Raw genomic sequence first — 19,154 nt, forward strand, 5'->3', positions numbered from 1 at the left:
AGAGTTCCTTTTTTTTTAATTGAAGTATAGTTGATTTAGAATGTTGTGTTAATTTCTGCTGTACAGCAAAGTGATTCAGTTATATATATGTATATATACACACACATATATATACATTCTTTTTTTTTTTAAATAAATTTATTTATTTATTTATTTATTTTTGGCTGTGTTGGGTCTTCGTTTCTGTGCGAGGGCTTTCTCTAGTTGCGGCGAGCGGGGGCCACTCTTCATCGCAGTGCGCGGGCCTCTCACTATCGCGGCCTCTCTTGTTGCGGAGCACAGGCTCCAGACGCACAGGCTCAGTAGTTGTGGCTCACAGGCCCAGTTGCTCCGTGGCATGTGGGATCTTCCCAGACCAGGGCTCAAACCTGTGTCCCCTGCATTGGCAGGCAGACTCTCAACCACTGTGCCACCAGGGAAGCCCGCATTCTTTTTTTTTATATTCTTTTCCATTATGGTTTTTCATGGGATATTGAATATAGTTCCCTGTTCTATACAGTAGGACCTTGTTGTTTATCCATTCTATGTATAATAGCTCACATCTGCTAACCCCAACCTCTCACTCCATCCCTCTCCCAACCCCTTCCCCCTTTGCAACCACAAGTCTGTTCTCTATGTCTGTGAGTCTGTTTCTACCTCATACATAGGTTCATTTGTGTCATATTTTAGATTCCACATATAAGTGATATCATATAGTATTTGTCTTTCTCTTTCTGACTTACTTCGCTTAGTATGATATTTTCTAGGTCCATCCATGTTGCTGCAAATGGCATTATTTTGTTCTTTTTTATGGCTGAGTAATATTCCATTGTGTGTGTGTGTGTGTGTGTGTGTGTGTGTGTGTGTGTGTGTGTGTGTGTGTGTGTGTGTGTGTATGTATGTTACATCTTCTTTATCCACTCATCTGTCGATGGACATTTAGGTTGTTTCCATGTCTTGGCTATTGTGAATAGTGCTGCTGCTATGAACATAGGGGTGGTGCATGTATCTTTTTGGAATTATAGTTTTGTCTGGATATATGCCCAGGAGTGGGATTGCTAGACCATATGGTAATTCCATTTTTAGTTTTCTGAGGAGCCTCCATACTGTTTTCCATAGTGGCTATACCACCTTACATTTCCACCAACAATGTAGGAGGATTCCCTTTTCTCCACACCTTCCATGAGAGAATTTCTTTGTGGTGATGGTCACTCCAATCCACATGGGACAAAATTTCATAGAACAATACACACACCAAAAAAAAAAAAAAAAAAAAAAAAAAGGAGTACATGTGAAAACTGGTGAAATCTGAATAAGGTCTATAACTGAGTTAATAATATCATACCAATGTCAATTTCCTGGTTTTGACCAAGTACTATGGTTACTTAAAATATTATCATTGGGGACTTCCCCAGTGGCACAATGGTTAAGAATCCACCTGCCAATGCAGGGGACATGGGTTCAAGCCCTTGTCTGGGAAGATCCCACGTGCTGAGGAGCAACTAAGCCCATGCACCACAACTACTGACCCTGCGCTCTAGAGCCCTCGAGCCACAACTACTGAGTCCATGTGCCATAACTACTGAAGCCCGCATGCCTAGAGCCTGTGTTCCACAAGAGAAGCCACCGCAGTGAGAAGCCCGCGCACCGAAACGAACAGTAGCCCCTGCTCGATGCAACTAGAGAAAGCCCGCATGCAGCAAAGAAGACCCAATGCAGCCAAAAATAAATAAATAAATTTATTTTTTAAAAAAATGTATATATATATATATATCATCATTAGGGGAAGCTTGGTGGAAAGTACATGGGAACTCTTGGTATTATCTTTGTAACTTTTTGTGAACCTTAAACTACATCAAAATAAAAGTTATGAGACTTCCCTGGTGGCGCAATGATTAAGAATCCACCTGCCAATGCAGGGGACACGGGTTCGAGCCCTGGTCTGGGAAGATCCCACATGCCACGGTGCAATTAAGCCCGTGCACCACAACTACTGAGCCTGCACTCTGGAGCCCATGTGCCACCACTACTGAGCTGGTGTGCCACAACTACTGAAGCCCTCACGACTAGAGCCCATGCTCCGCAACGAGAGGCCCTTGCAATGAGATGGCCGCCCACTGCAGCGAAGAGTGGCCCCTGCTCGCTGCAACTAGAGGAAGCCCGTGTGCAGCAACGAAGACCCAACACAGCCAAAAACAAATAATTAATTAATTAATTAATTAATTTAAAAATATATGTTTAAAAAATAAGTAAATAGAAGTTATAATTTAGGGAAAAAGACAATGGAGCAGGTGAAACTGGGAGAAAATTTTGCAACACACCTAACAGATTAATGTATATTATCTTTTGTGCTATTCATAGAGTTGCCACTAGCCACATGTGACTATTGAGTATTTGAAATAGTGCCATAGTTTTTAATGATAATAGTTTGGATGTGTTGGGTTAAATAAAATATATATTATTAAAGTTAAGTTTACCTTTTTAATGTGGCTACCAGCAAATTTTAAGTTACATATGTGGCCCCCATTATATTTCTTTTGTACAGTGCTGACCTATAATATATAAAAAGTTCCTGCAAATCAATAAGAAAAAGACAAACCAATAGAAAACTAGACAAAAGATACAAGTATAAAATTCATCAAGAAGAAATACATTTGACAAATAAACATCCATACATACATTTGTTAATTCAACAAGTATTTACTGATCTCCAGGCACTGTATTAGTCACTAGGGAGAGTTTTAAATAAACTGATCTGAGAAGGCCTCTCTCAGGAGGTGACATTTGAGTGGAAGTGTGCATTTGACTTAGTTTCATTATTAATCAAGAAATGTTATTTAGAGATTCTTTTTCACCTGTTAAAATGGCAAAATTAGATTGATAATATAGTGTTAGCAAGGTTGTGGAGGAAAGGACACTTAAATACTGTTAGTGGGAATATAAATTTATATAGCTTTTTTGCAATGCAATTTGACTATGTCTCCAAATGTAAATACATCTACCGTTTGACTCTGTAATCCCGTTCCTAGGAATCCATCCTAAGAGGCTGAGATGTGTACAAAAAATATGAATGAGGGTGTCCACTGCAGCATATTATGTAATTGCCACAAACTTTAAATAACTGAAATGTCTTTTGGTGAGGTGTGACCATTTAAGTGACTACTACAAAGCCATTAAAAAGAATGAGACAACTATACTTGCAACTTTTCTGTAAGTTTGAAGTTGTTTGAAAACAAAAAGTTACCCACCAAAAATGCATCATGAAAATTAAGATTTTCCCCAAGAATCAAGGATAATGCAACATTAGGGAGTTTATCAATATACTTTAAATCATGACTGGAGAAAGAAGACAGGGATGAGATAGACCCAGAAGCACCTAGCTTGGAAAGCCACCCACCCTATAACAAGTGGAAAAAAACAAGTTTCAAAACAAGTATAGTATAATACTATGCACATTTTTAACTAAGAGGAAAAGAAAAAAATGAAAAACTCTGAGAGAGAGAGAACCAAACTAGCTACGTGACTTAGGGCAAATCATTTTAACTTTTCTGTGCCTCAATTTTCCCATCAGTAAAATGAAAACAAAGCATCTGCCTCACTGGGTTGTTATGAGGACTAATGAGATAATCCTTGAAAAGTATTTAACACAGTGTCTCATACATAATAAATGCTCAATAAATGTTATCTGTTACTATCATTTTGTCAAAGAAAAACTCAGAGGCCAAAGCAACTAGAAAAGAAAAAATTTTATTTGAAAAGAAATACAAGGAAGTCCAGCCTCAAAATGACCAGCCAGCCAAATAAAAAGCACAGCACAAGTATGTAAAGGAAACAAATGCAAAATTGCCAAGGTTACCAAGTTTTACATTAATTTGTTCATGATTAAAAAACAAAGCAGAACGGTATCTTTCTCAAAAGATTACATATCCACAAAAGAAGTGACCTGTGTTTAGGCATCCACATAGCAAAAGGCAAGGATGAAATTCTTTGCCAAGACTTAGGGGAAATACTCAAGATTTCAATATCAGAGGGATGCCAGCTAGATAGACTAACCTGTTGTTCTTGGTTTAATCTCAGGATACAAATTGCTATTTCTTTCTCATGACTGTGATACATGATGTGCTTAGTGATAATGAAAACAGGAGAAAGTGTCAGTTGTTTTCCTTTCTTATTATTCATGGGAAAAAAATCTAGAAGCAAACGTACCACAGTGTTATCTTTGGGAAATAGAATTGGGAGAAGAGCTTACTGTTTACTGTATATGTTTCTGTAGCATTTGAATGCTTTACATGTTCACAAATTTCATTCATAATTTGTGAAAGAACTAAGATCATATAAATTTTAAATATTGAAGCCATCCCTTGTTTCTTTCTGGTTCTTCCACAGCAGATGGGATAGTTTGCTTTTTAAGCTCTTCAGAAAAAGATTTATAAACCATGCATGTTCTCTAAAAGCCATTTCTACCACTTCAGTCTGTAGCATCTGCCAGGAGACACTTAATATGCAATTCCAGTTGGGAGAGAAAAGAATTACAGCCAATGAATTGGGGGGGGGGGTAATTAATCCTTTCCTGCTTCATTGTTAGATGATGACCCTGAAGCCGAAGCCCCACACCAGTGAAGTCCTTTAGAGTAGAAATCTGGGAGTTCTAAAATATCCCACCCTCCTCCCTCCCCCCACATCCTTACATCTACCCAGCAGATTTACCCATGGGCAGCCCCGTCTTCAAGAACCAGAGGAAGAAACGGATTCATAAGAGGACTCCTGGGGAGAAAAGAGTCCACAGTTAATACTGAAAGAGGCTTTTCATCTGTTTTTCAAGCTAACCATAGACCCATTCCTGGAATGACTCAACATCTCCCTTATGAGCCCCAGAGGGATGGTGAATTGCAGAGAGGAGGGTCACATACAAGATGCCAGACTGGCAGCAGGTGATGAAGGTTGGGCAGGATTCGCTCGTGTCTTGCACTCAAATCCCCCTTAGCCAGGCACCAGCATGACCCTGCTGACCTGCAGCAGACAAGCCAAGTGGCCTGGGTGGCCCCCATCTCACCTGTGCTCATGGGCAATGCACAGATGTAGATGTACCCTTCAACATGGCACACACTGGCTGTTCTTCCCACTTTCGTTGTCACTGCTGTTGAGAACATGAAACTGGTTTTTCATCCAAACAGCCAAGAGTTGACAGTGTTTGTGGGGAGACCAGCGCGGGGTGTCTCATTATTTTTTCTCTGGTTACAGCAAAACACAAACATCGCCAGAACTAATCTGAAAACTGGGTTTTCCAAGGTAGCATGATAGAATAATGATCATTTTAGGAGGGTCTGCATCTACATAATTTTAAACTGATCATGAACTCACAATTTGGGGTTCTAGGATTCTATGCACTGACTTTGATTGTGAAGCCTCTAAAACAAAGTTTCCCCAACTTGGGTCCCCAGATTCTGTTCTGTCAAGGGGTAGAGATTGATCACCCGTAATTCTCATAAGTAGCCCAGATGATTCTATGGCACACCAAGGATCTCAGCTTTAGAAGAAGAATAAAACAGGCAGTGGCAATTCACAGTAAAAGGTAACACGTATTGAGCATATATAATGTCCGGGACCAATGCTAACCACTTTGCATGCATTAACTCATTAGCACCTCTAATATGAAGGAGGTGTTATTACTATTGCTCCCAATTTACAGATGAGGACACCGAGGCTTAGAAAGCTTGATAATTTGCTCTAAATCTCACAGCTGATAAGACATGGAATTTGAACTCAGATCTCTCTGCGTTTAGAGCCCATACTCTGTGACACACTTCCTTGGGTTAAATCTTAAGATGGTAAGCATCTTGACCTTGCAGGATGTTAAGGATAGCTGTCTAGACCAAAACTTTTCAATCCTGAGACTGCCAGATACTGTGGCAGCAACCCAAGCATCCATCAGTGAATAAGCAGATAAACAAAATGCGGTCTATCCATAAAATGGAATGTTAGCCTTAAAAAGGAAGGAAACTGACACATGCTACCACATGGATGAACCTTGAGGACATTATGCTCATTGAAATAAGCATAAAAAGACAAATATTCTATGACTCCGCTCACATAATGTCCCTCGCATAGTCAGATCTATAGAGACAATATAAAATGGTGGTTGCCAGGGGCTGGAGGCTGGGAAGAATGAGGAGTTGGTGTTTAATTGAGGACAGAGTTTTAGTTTGAGATGATTGATTACGGTGATGTTTGCACAACAGTGTGAATGTACTTGGCGCCACTGAATTGTACACCAAAAATGGTAAATTTTATGTTAGGCACATTTTACCACAATTAAAAAAAAAACTGGTGTCTGGTTCCTGCCCCAGTTAAATCAGAGTCTCTCCAGAATAGGGCCCAGCTATCTGTATTTTTAAAAAATATACTATCCAAGTGTTTCTAATGGGCACCCAGGGTTAAGAACTCCAGAATTCAGGGTACAGAATTGTGGAGCTCACCCTGATGGCAGTCCCTGGCATCGTTGCAAGTTCTCACTCGCCCATTCACACAAGAGGCCTAAAAGCAAGACTCTCGCTGGGAAAGGCGGGTCTCCCAGCCTGTTGCTGACTAAGGTGGCCGGGTCCAAGAATTAATGGAAGGTCCTGGAAGCAGAAAGCTCTGTGGTATACTGGGTGTTTCTCTGGCTTGTAATTGTCCGCATATGCCTCATTCCCCTCAATAGTCGACGAAGAAGGGTGATTATTACTGAAGTGCTGAGCTTTCAGGATCAAGAATAGAGTTCCCACAGAAACCTACAGTTCATGGCATGGATCAGGTCACTCTGTCCCTAACTTATAAGTGCATATTTCCAGTCTTATTTGAGCTGCAGCATGACTTTTGGGGAATTCTCAGCAATGGGAGTTGCGATAAAGAGAGCTTATTATAAGAGAGAAGAATGGCATCTGGCCTCCAGCTCAGCAGCAAGGATTCTCTGAGCACCTCTACTTTGCCTGGGACTCCAAGATGCCCTCAGTGAACTCATATTCTGTAGGGAAATGGATGTATTCATTCACCCATTCAGCCAATACATATTTCTTGAGTCCCTGCAATGGCCCAGACATCGCTCAAAGGGGCACAGAATCTGATTCTGGGCCTTTGCGCAAGGATAATCTGCTGAGCCCAGAGATACCCTGCAGTTGCTGGATCATGGGGAAGCCTGGGGTAACTCAGAGGAGAGGCCAGGATGGCTGGGACATTGGGGACGGGTAGCTGCTATTTACCAACCAGTACAAAAGTATTCCAATATTTTAACAGCTGGGAAAGCTGTATGAGTAGGTGCCAGATGAATGGCAGCTTGGCTTGGGCAAAGAGGTGAACAGTTCAGCCAATGTCCCTGACCTTCTTGTGTAGGAACAGGCAATCTTTTTCTGTCGTAGACCAACTAGTAAATATTTTAGGATTTGGTAGACAGTATGCTCTCTGTCCCAGCTACTCAACTCCGTTGTTGTAACATAAAAGCAGCTACAGACAATAGTAAACAAGTGGTTGTGACTGCATTCCATACAGACTTTGTTTATAAAAACAGCAAGCTGGGTTTGGCCTATGGGCCATAGTTTGCAAACCCCTCTTCTAGTGGATGAGACAGATATACCCATTCATCCTTTCATCGTACAGATATTTATCGTGCATCTTCTACATGACAAATATTGCATTAGGCACTGGTATACTGTGCTGAAAAAGATGGAATGGTCCCTGCCCACAAAGCACTTAATGGGAGAGGCCAAATCAGTCTTTTCAATATGCTACGGTAAATATTAAGATGAAAGTAATCAGGAAATACAGAAGAGGAAGTTAACTCAGACTGGGAGTTCAGGGAAGACTTCCTGGAGGAAGTGGTAACCATGCCACCTGCTCAGATCAGCCTGGGAAGCCATATCTTTCCCTGTGGGTTGTCATCACCAGCTCTTCCCTTGTGTCCTCCAGTCTCTGAACAGCTACAATGATGGAGACATCGAAGGATCCAAGCGGCTTGGGAGGAATGCCAAGTGGGTGGCCTTCGCCTCCATCATTATTGGCCTTCTCATCATTGCTATTTCTTGTGCAGTTCACTTCGCACGAAAGTAAGTAGGCTTTTTTAATCCCTCCCAATGTAAAATGTCTTTTTTGTTTTAATTTATTTTTTTACAATTTATATATTTGGCTGCACCAGGTCTTAGTTGCAGCACGTGTGATCTTTAGTTGCGGCATGCGGGATCTTTTAGTTGCGGCATGCGGGATCTTTTAGTTGCGGCATGCGGGATCTTTTAGTTGCAGCATGCAGGATCTTTAGTTATGGCATGTGAACTCTTAGTTGCGGCATGTGGGATGTTTTAGTTGCGCATGCGGGATCTTTAGTTGTGGGATGTGAACTCTTAGTTGCAGCATGTGGGATCTTTTAGTTGCGGCATGCAGGATCTTTAGTTGTGGCATGTGATCTCTTAGATGCAGCATGTGGGATCTAGTTCCCTGACCAGGGATGGAACCCAGGCCCCCTGCATTGGGAACACGGAGTCTTAGCCACTGGACCACCAGGGAAGTCCCCTAAAATGCCTTTTCTTGAATGTCCACTGGAATCAACTAGGATAGGTTAGATTGTGCTCAGTAACAAACAACCCCAAACAAAAGGGCTTTCATTTTTCCTCACTGCTGTTCCCTGGGCCATGTAGGTTTGCGGAAGGTCTCTCCTCCACACAGTCACTCAGGGTCCAGGCTATCTGAAACTCCACCATCTTGTAGCTGCTCTGTCTAAAATGGGAGTCAACAAACTTCCTTTAAAGGGCCAGATAGTAAATATTTTAGGCCACTGTCAGCATCTCAGTTGCAACTACTTAGCTCTGCCATTTTAGCACAGAAGCAGCCATATCCAATCTGTAAATGAATGGGTGTGGCTATGTTCGATAAAACTTTATTTATAAAAACAGGGAGCTGGCCCATGGGCCATAGTTTTCCAACCTCTGATCTAGAGCATGAGGGCTTCTCAAGCTAAGACAGGGGACAGAAAAACCAGAGAATCCCACGTGGGTTTTCACTGCCTCTGCCCTGGAGTGACACATGTCACTTAGGCTCATAACTGATTGGCTAACACAGGTCACATAGTTCCACCAAACTGTAAGAGAGTGAGAACTGTAGGACAGTAAGTGGAATATTTAGGTTATTACTTGCTCTGCCTTAGCATCTAATCTGCTAAATGATTTCCTACATGACGTTGCATCCACCTAGCCTAACTGTTCTTCGTTTAAGAGCAGAAGGGTCTCCACAGATGTTTGGTATTTTCAATGAGCTCTCATCTCATAAAGAGATGGATGCTGTTGATGTTTCTCTCTGGATTTGGACAAATTTATTCTGATTTCTCCAACCAGCTGAGGTGGCCTGCATCTGCTGGAATCAATGATACTTTCCATCAGAGGTTTGCCAGAGGGCAGGGTGGTGCGATGGACAGCCAAGACCTGGAAATGACAAGTACAGATTCATCTCTGTCTCACTGCGTAACTCCTAGCAAAACAGAGAAGAACTCAGAAGTCCTGCCACTCTTCTGTCAGAGCAGCACTGTTCCTCCTACACCATTCCCCTCAAGCTGAGAAGATCAGTCCTTTTGACTTGGTTTCAGGAAGGGCCCCCTGGGTGGATAAGACAGGAGCGGCACACCCTTTAGCCTGACAGGTCAGCCAACCCCACCTTGGCAACCAAGAGTGTAGTGGATGTCACAGTAGGTCAGCTTCCTAACAGGCAAGCCAAATCCATGAGCAATCGGGCAGTTGGATGGAGGGGGAGATGTCAAAATACAAGGAGTCATAAAGGAAGAAAATAGATGGCTTTGGCCAAAGAGAGGAGAAAAGGACACTAAAATATCAAAGGAACCTCAAACTTTCTTGCCTGCAAGATGGCAAATTGATAATGTTGGCTTATGAAGGAAAAGACAGTTGAAAGATAGATGTGAACACACCAGCTTTCCTCTTAAGGAAAGCATAATGTGCTTGTGTGTGTGAGCACAGGGCCGTGAGCGGTGGAGTTAATGGTGCGGGTTTGGGACCAGACTTCCTGGACACAAGTACCCCCTTTACCACTTACTTACGGTGAGGCCATCAGCCAACTGCTTACCTTTCTCAACTTCAGTTTCTTCCTCTGTCAACTGGGGATTATAGTAGTACCCATTTAATAAAGCTGTTGTGAAGGTTAATGAGAATGTGTATAGGTTGGCATCTGTTCCTTAGTAGTACACAAAAAATACAAACCATTTATTAATTCTATTATTACTACGGTTATCAACATGACTGGGGGAGGACGTCAGGAGTTTAAAATGCTACTAAATAGAGTTCAAGGCTTTGTACATATGAGCCAAGCTCAAAGGACGATGTTCCAGGGGAACGAGGCCAAGTCCTGGCCTGACTCCTGGGGACTTGTGAAAATACATACTGCCCAGATCGGTGTTCGAGCTAAGTGGTTATAATAATAGCAGCTGACACTGACATAGAACTTACCATATGCCAGATACTGGTCTAAGCTCTTACATGAATTAACCCTCACTGAGTCCTCACAGCAACCCCATGAAGTAGGTAGTATTATCCCCATTTTTGCAGATGAAGAAACTGAGGCTCAGAGAAGGGAAGTGACTTGCCTGCTGTCTCACAGCCAGTAAGTTGTAAAGGCGGGTGTTAAGCCCGGCATAACCTGGCTCTGGAAACTGTTCTCAGCCAAACACCGCACAGCCTCTAAGCCAGCACGTCCTTTCTAGTACAGCCGATAGCAAAGGCCAGTGGACGGCGCTCACCTTGTGACTAACTCTAGAATTACTTATATGGCGCTGGTGCGGTGAGGTTCCAACCTACCACAAGAATGTGATGAGTTAGGGCCCAGGGTAGCAGAATCAAAGGGCTGCAGGGGTTAGGCAGGGAGTGTACAGGCGAGAAGCAGCGGTCGCAGGACAGCAGGCAGCGGTGGGGACGGTGGTGCGAGGAGAGAGCGCAGTTGAAAGGCAGCAGCCGCCACTCTGCTCCGGCGAGCTGTCACCACTTAGAATGCACATCTCGTGGGCCCATTTTCCAGAAGACATTGAAAAGCTCGGTCTTCATTTAAAATCTCCTGATTTTTAGATTTTGACAACCAGTTCACATCGTTGAAACACATGGTGAGGGCCCAAAACAAAAAACACAGAAATCGCACCTGCAGCCCGGACATTAGCTACTTGACAGTCTCCGGTGGACAGTTTGGCTTTCAGAGTTCAGTTTGCCTATTAGACACCATGCAAGAAGTTTTACCAGGGACGCAGAAGTCTTCATGTATGGGGACTTTCTCCATTCTTAATATAAATGTTTCTATCTGGAGATAAAGCATTGATGTTTGTATGCTTGTGATTGAGGTTTCGTTAGTAGTAGTAAAGGACAGGAGAGGAAGTCACCTCTCCATCCCTTCTCCCTAAGGGGAAGTGTTTCACAACTGTTAGAGCCTGGCCCGCAGCACCAGTTTTGCCAGGATTCAAATCCTAGTTCTACCACCCAGACCGCCCTGACATGTTATGAAACTCTCTGTGCCTCAATTTCCCTCTCTATAAAGTGAGGATAGAATTTTCTCCCCATCTGTATGGTCAGCTTCCTTTTAGATACTTTTTCTTCCGTGTTATCAAAGAAAGCAAAAATGTCTTCCAGAGTTAGAATCCCATGGAGACACTCAAATTTAAAGGCTTTGTTTGTGTGTGTGTGTGTGTGTGTGTGTGTGTGTGTGTGTGTGTAAGAGACAGCAAGAAACTAGGCCTCAGTGAATGAAATCAGTTCTATCTTCTGTTAAGACCAATAACAAGGCCAATTTCTCAGTAATCCTTTGAAGTAAAATTTCCCAGCCTGGCTTACTGCAGGAATTGAATGGCAATGTGGCATTGCTAAGGCAGAGGTTCCCAACCTCTGGGCTGCAGAAGAGTTACCTGGGGAGTTTTAAAAGAGATGGACATCGTCGGAGCCCTACCTCAAAGGATTCCAACTCACAAAGCCAGAAGCGAGGACCAAGAATCTGCATTTCCAAGCTCCCCTCTCCTGCCCTAGGGCTCTGGTGCAGGTGATCAGAACGCACCAAACTTTCTCCCTCCCAAATCTAAACGGCAGAGGCACTAACAGTAGCCAGCCGTTAACAGAGTGGTCAGTTTTCATTTACCTCAGCAAACTTGTCATCCTAACGTGTTATATCTAACTCAAGGCCAAGGATAGGAGTCATTTTACAGCCTAGGAGACAGACCCTCAGAGAGGCTCTTTTGTAGCAATCTAAAAGGCAGCAAGGACTTCCTTGGAGGGGCTGGGAAAATCTGACTTTAGAGAAGAACTACCCTAGAGATAAGACCGAAAGGTTTGAATATGTCAGTTTTCTGCGTTTCATTAAAAAAAAACTGTCTGAAGTCACCTATTGCCTGTTAAAAATGGTAAAGTCCTGCCTTTAAAAAAAGTATTCCTTATCCTTATTAAGAAAACTATAACCAATCTCTTCTCCCTCAAGTGACTGAAATCTCGGGTAGTTTGTTTTCTCGGAATAGACTCAGGTCATGATAGTCTTCACCCAAACTCATAAAAGAGTCTCATTCATCCTGATTTTTTTCCTCCCAGTTTTATCAAGATATAATTGACATATAGCACTGTATAAATTTAAGGTGTACAGCATAATGATTTGACTTACGTACACCATGAAATGATGGTCATAATAAGTTTAGTGAACATCTATCAGCTCATGTAAATACAAAATTAAAGAAATAGAAAAAAAAATTTTTCCGTGTGATGAGAACTCTTAGGGTTTGTTGTCTTAACCACTTTTATATGTAACCTACGGCAGCACTCATTGTATTTATCACATCGTACATCACATCCCTAGCACTCATTTATCTTATAACTAGAAGTCTGTACCTTTTGACCACCTTCATCCAACTCTCCCTCCCCCCAACCCCTGCCTCTGGTAACCCCAAATATGATCTCTTTTTCCATCATTCATCCGAATTTTACAGGTTGTCTGTGTGAGCCACATGGTGCTTGGAGCAAAGAAAGAGTTTCATGACATGTAGTCTGTTAGAACTGGGAATCATTGAACTAAAATAGTCAACAGTTTGGGATAGAATGCTGAGCTGTCAGAAGAGAAGTGTTCTGGTCCAAATGGAATCAGAAACTTGCAGTCTCTTGCAGTTATAAAGTCCCCTGCCCGCAGGTTACTGGGGAAGGTGGAGAAATGAATCACGGAGGTGGAACATTGAAGTATTGCATCCGTCTGGTTATTGACCCTGCTCCTTCACACCCCCAGCCTAAATCAGCAAGTCTACAGACTTACTTTCTGCTGGTGTCTGAGGATTCAGGCAAGGTGAGGTGGCTCTAGTCATGTTTCACAAAGCACAGGTCTCACCTGTGACAGATTCAGCAGGGACATTTGTGTCGTATGTTTAAACACTGGAACCACACTCCGAGCTCAGTGGGAGCCCTGTACCCATTCATACTCATAAGTGTCGCGTGACCTGGTGGCCAGAAGCTCCATTTAAACGGTCGCTTTTTTCTCTTTGAGGAACATGAATAGTTGATTTCTGTAAACGCACATACATTGCAATTCCACTGACCTTACATCTCTGGGCATTCTTGTAGGTACCTAAACAGCTAGGCACACTCCCACCATGTATTAAAAATGTTTGTCATTCTTAGCAATAAGAGACTTCCTGTTCCAAAGTTCCATTAAGGAAGAACTTGACTTCTAAGTTTAAGGATCCCAGGACTATCTCCCATTAGCAGGTTCAGAGTTAGTAGATGTTAACCCATTCTGTACGGCAAAGCTTCTGTCTCACAAACAGACTGGAAAGGTCCTTTCCTGGCCTCAAAATATCCTCCCTTTGCATTAGAGTGGGAAGTAAGCATATACTTACTTACATATATACTTAAGCATATATCTCAAGGGGGATAAGAAGCAAGAAGTTGGTCTTGCAAAAACATAAAAGCAAATCTGTCTTATTCCCTATATTATTGGCTGGTGTAAGGCTTCTTGGTGATTGTTTCGCACAGGATGTGTCTTCAGAGAATTTTTATGATTCCATGATGAAAAATGGGGAACATTACCTGTTTCCAGAAGATCAGAAGGGCTTTCTTTGTTGGTTCAGATAAGTTGCAGTACAGACAAGTAAGACCAAAGTCATCAACAATGGACAGATTTTTGCTTTGAAAAGTTTGTAAGCTGGTGGGACATTGATGAAAAAATCAGAATAAACATGAAAAAGATGTTCAAAAAAATAATGTTTTTAAAAGAAAGAAGAATAAAGAAAGAACTTTTTAAAAAGGAAAGAGAAAGATGTTCAACCTCTTCAGTAACCAGGGCAACACAAATTAAAGCAACAACAAAATACTAATATATATATATATAATTTATTTTTCCGGCTGCCAGATTGAAACAATTTAAAAGATGGATAATGTCAAGGTGCGTGAGAGTGTGAAGAATTGTATACCACACTGTCTGTGGAACTGTAAATTGGGACAGTCTTTTGGGAGATCAATTTGGTTGTATCTATTAAACTTTAAAATTTATGTGCCTGCCCACCCAGCAATTCTGCTTTTCAGTGTCACAAAAAGGCATGTAAAACAGTAGTTCTCCTCCCTGCACATTAAAATCACCAGTGCCCAGGGCGCACCCTGGACCAGTTAAGTTAGAATCTCCAGTGATAGGGCAGGACATTGGTAGGTTTTAGGGCCCTACAGATGATTCTGATGTGCAGCCTAGGGATGAGAATCAAGGATGTGCAATGATGTTCACTGAAGCTCCGTTCGAAATAGGGGAAAGCTTGAAACAACCTAAATGTCCATCAGCAGGAAAATGGTTAAATACACAGTGGTTCATTCATAGGATGGAATAATACACTGCAGTTTAAACATGGAAGTATCTCCCTTACTGTGGCTTTATAAGGCCCCAGAGGCTCTGGTTGCTGCTTCTCCATCCTCATCTCCTAGGACTCTCCCCCTCACTCCTCCACTTCAGCTACATTGAATTCCTCTCTCTTCTTTGAGCAATAGAAGTATGCCACAGGGCCTTTGCACTTGCTGGCCCCTCTACCTAGAATTTTCTTCCTCCCAGTATTCACATGGCTTGTTCCCATCTCTCCTTGAGATGCTTGCTCATATGTTAGTTAGCAGAGAGGCTACCCCTGACCAGCTTCTCTAAAATAGCACCCACAGCCCCACGCCTCTTCCCTGTGTCCCCTTAACCAACTTTACTTTTCTTCCGAGTATTTACTTCTCCCTGAGAAGTTTTATATATGCATATAAATTTTTATATAAATATATAAAATATATATTTTATATATATATAAAATGGTCTGCTTCCTCCTACTGGAATGAAAACTCCAGGAACATTTTCATTTCATTTCTGTCATTGCCCATAATAATAGAGCATAACATTTAAGGGTGCTTCCCGTGAAGCTAGACCATTGGGGTTTAAATCTAAGTAGCTGTGTGCCTTTGGGCACGTCTTTTAACCAATCTGTGCCTCAGTTCTCTCATCTATAAAATGAGGATAAAACAGTACCTACCTCATAGGGCTGTGAAGACTAAATTGTATAAAGCACAGTGCCTGGCACATGGTAGGAACTGCTGGGTATTGTTATTAACACCAGCACCTAGAGCAGTGCCTGGCATATAAATATTTATTGAATAAATGAATGAATGAGTTTAAATAAATAAATGCACACGCACATGCACACACACACACAACGATTTCTAAGTGAATATTTATGGATTTAAATGTAGAGGAAAATGCCTGGAGGATGCACCCCCAATGCTAACAGTGCTACTAACCCTTGAGGAGGAGAATAAGATTCAGAAAGACTCACGAACCATGAGTATGCCTACATCTGCATCGTTTGGGGTTTTCTGCATGTGCCACACTTAAAACATAGTATGTTTCCAAATAAAATGTTTCTCAAACAGAAGCCAGTGCTTAGACTCAAAAGAGTGCAGACCTGCTAGTGCACCTCAGCACTGGTTGAATTAGAGTACTTGCCCTTTAAGAAGGAAGCCCTCGGTGACGAGGCTCTCCTCCCTCCCTCCCTCCCTCCCTCTCTCTCTCTCTCTCTCTCCCCCTCTCCCTCTCTCCCTCCCTCCTTCCCTCTCTCCCTTTCTCCCTCCTTCCCTCCCTCCCTCCCTCTCTCCCTACTTCCCTCCCTCCCTCTCTCCCTCCCTCTCTCCCTCCCTCTCTCCCTCCCTCCCTCCCTCCCTCCCTCTCTCCCTTCCTCCCTCCCTCCCTCCCTCTCTCCCTCCCTCCCTCCCTCTCTCCCTCTCTCCCTCCCTCCATCTCTCCCTCCCACCCTCCCTCCCTTCCTCCCTCTCTTCCTCCCTCTCTCCCTCCCTCCCTCTCTCCCTCTCTCCCTCCCTCCATCTCTCCCTCCCACCCTCCCTCCCTTCCTCCCTCTCTCCCTCCCTCCCTCCCTTCCTCCCTCCCTCCCTCTCTCCCTCCCACCCTCCCTCCCTTCCTCCCTCCCTCTCTCCCTCCCTCCCTCTCTCCCTCCCTCCCTCCCTTCCTCCCTCTCTCCCTCCCTCCCTCTCTCCCTCCCCCCTCCCTCCCCACCCCACCCCACCCCCCTCACTTTATCTCTTGTACACACAGTATCTGAGCAGCCAGCAGTCAGCCAGGAGCATGGACGACGGACCTCATCCACACACACCCCAAAGGAGTTTCTGAGGAATGGATCCTTGACTTCAGACTGTGAGATCTTTTCCTCCAGGACTCTCCCTGGCAAATGAACTAATAATGAAAAGAAAAAAAAAATGTCCAAAATTTAGGAAAACCAGGCAGCAAAGCCAGGTCAGCTAGAGTCATTGTTTTTTCTTTTTAAGAAAGAAAATCAAGTCTCACTCTTTCAGTTTATCAGAAGCCATTGTGTCCATGTGTCCATTCCTCTTCTCCAGAGATAAGCCTCAGAAAATCTCATTACTTCTCATGGGGGAGGGGGGTCCAGGTCCGGAAGGAGAGGGAGGTTCTGGGAGGAGCAATGGACGCTGGTGTTTGCGATGTTGAGCACGTTTGTAGCATGTTTAAAGTCACCAAACAGAGCTGAATTTGTGGATTGTTTCCTTTGATTTTTACATGTTGCAGCTTCGCTTCAATCTTCAGTAGCTCCTCCTCCATCAGTTCCCCAGAGTTCACCGTCCCATCTTTGAAGACTCAGATGAAGGAGCTTTCTGGTCTTTTGTCTTGATCTCACTTTTTGTAACTCCCTCCCACCGACCCCTTCCTTGCATCCACCCTGGGTGAACTTGACCACAGCCACACTTTTCACTTAGATTCTGAGAATGTACTTAGTGGTCAATTCTAGGTCCACGGCCACCTTTCCCATCCCAGTTTTGGGAATATACTGGCTGTGTTTATGGAATGTGCTTTTATTCAATCTCTCTCTCTCCTCTTTCTCTCTTTAGCAAGTCTCAGGCAAGATCTTTGATTTTCCTGGATGCCACCTGGAAATGCCACCCACTGTATTTATTTTCTGTCAAATGTAAACCCTTTAGGTGTGACTGTACGGGTTTAACAAGGCCACCATTATTCTGCCTTCCAGAAGACGCTAACCCCGTGTGCAAGACATACCGCTGGTGGTACACAAAGATAATTTTTAAGTCATTTAAAGCCACAACATTAAGTGACACTGAATCACAAAGAACATTTGCCCTTTTCTATTCTTTTTCAATCCTGATTACAGCTCAGAGAAAGTCTCTGTGTAGTGCTCACGGGTCCTTTACACCTTTCTGATCCTTTGGCTCTTTTTCCTTCTTAATAAAGAAAGAGCAGGCCTCAGGTTCAAAGTCTTTTGTTTAGATAGAATTTAATAACTTACTGGCTTTTGTTTTCATTCTATGTATTTTATTAATTACCTTCCATTTATAGCTGTCTACTTAGGGACATTGTTTTCTGTTCAAATACATTTACTTAAGAAAAGGAAGTGGACTCAAAGAAAATATTAAGTGGTTAACACAACAGGTGATAGGTATATATGTCACAAATAACTTCAAAAAAAAATAACTTCAAACACTAATATTAGAAATAGTGAAAATAACTTTCCTAAGCAAGAGAAAAGGCAGCTTATTCTAAGTGAATGAACAAGAGGCTAAGTCAAAACACCTGAGTTCCAAAGCCTTTTTTGCCACTAACTAGCTATGCAAGCTGATTTTAGGCAAGTTTCTTATTAGCCTTCTGTGCCTCAAATTTCTTCATCTAGAAAATGGAGATAAGAACGCCTGCCTACTTAGCTCAGAGTGTTATTATGAGAATTCATCGCCATGATAGATATGATTGCCCCTGGAGGGAAATTCTAAGTGCTATACAAAGCATTGTTCTTAGATATTGTGAATCTCAGGCATTTGTTAAAAATCCTGGACCCTCGCAAAAAATAAACACTGATGGACGCCAGATTCCACCTGTCATTTTTCCCAGATGTCCGTCACGAGCCAACACTTGTCCCAGGAGGACATGAATCAGGGACACCAGTTCTCAGCACACAGAGATCCTGGCATCATTCCAGTATATGGGATCCTGATTTCTGTTTCTCACACCTTGTTTTTTGTTTGTTTGTATTTGAGTCCCTGATCTTTTACCCAAATCAAATGAAGTGTTGCTGAGAGGCAGAATAAAAATGGTTTTAAGAAAGCCTGTTTACCATGGTGTATACATTGTGTTTTCTTGGGGTTCCCAACCTTCTAGAGACTCCCATAATGGAAACGGGTTCATTCATCCCAGCCTCAGCCTATAGGGAGGACCATAGAGAGGCTGAGGGTGGGGCTAGAGAGGTGTCAACTCAGATCTAACTCATGGCCTGAAACGCCCTTCTGGGAGGCATTAAAAGTGTTGGTCCCACTAAAGCCACTGAGACCTCTGGGATCAAGATGAGGGTCTGATTTTTTTCTGGGCCCCCAGGGCCTGGCAGCGAACTTTAATATTGACGAAGTGTGATGACAGTCTTCTCTGCGACCTCCTGCAAGGCTGAGATCGCCCCTGCTCCACTCCAAAAAGCACAGTTAGGAAACACATTGGCCAAGAGCCAGGGGACGCTTTTAGCAGCCAATGACAAAAAAAAAAAAAAAAAAGGCTACAGAAAAAAGAGTTTACTTGATCATATAACTGAAAATTCCAGGGGTAGCTTCAGGTATGGCTGGATCTTGGTGTTCAGCATTATTAAGAACGCCTCCCTTATCTACTTC

At 42.8% G+C, this 19,154-nt stretch overlaps 1 protein-coding gene across 1 annotated transcript in view; it reads left to right on the forward strand.

Annotated features, from left to right (window-relative positions):
* Positions 1-18,612, forward strand: part of TMEM233 (transmembrane protein 233) — a 41,518-nt gene extending 22,906 nt beyond the window's left edge. The window contains exons 2-3 of the mRNA XM_082416906.1: positions 7,921-8,057; positions 16,573-18,612. Coding sequence (XP_082273032.1) covers positions 7,921-8,057; positions 16,573-16,579 — 144 coding nt within the window. The 3' untranslated portion in view covers positions 16,580-18,612. The remainder of the gene's footprint in view (positions 1-7,920; positions 8,058-16,572) is intronic.
* Positions 18,613-19,154: the final 542 nt, after the last annotated feature.

The sequence above is a fragment of the Balaenoptera physalus genome (assembly GCF_965194825.1).
Source record: "Balaenoptera physalus genome assembly, chromosome: 12".
Lineage (NCBI taxonomy): Eukaryota > Metazoa > Chordata > Mammalia > Artiodactyla > Balaenopteridae > Balaenoptera > Balaenoptera physalus.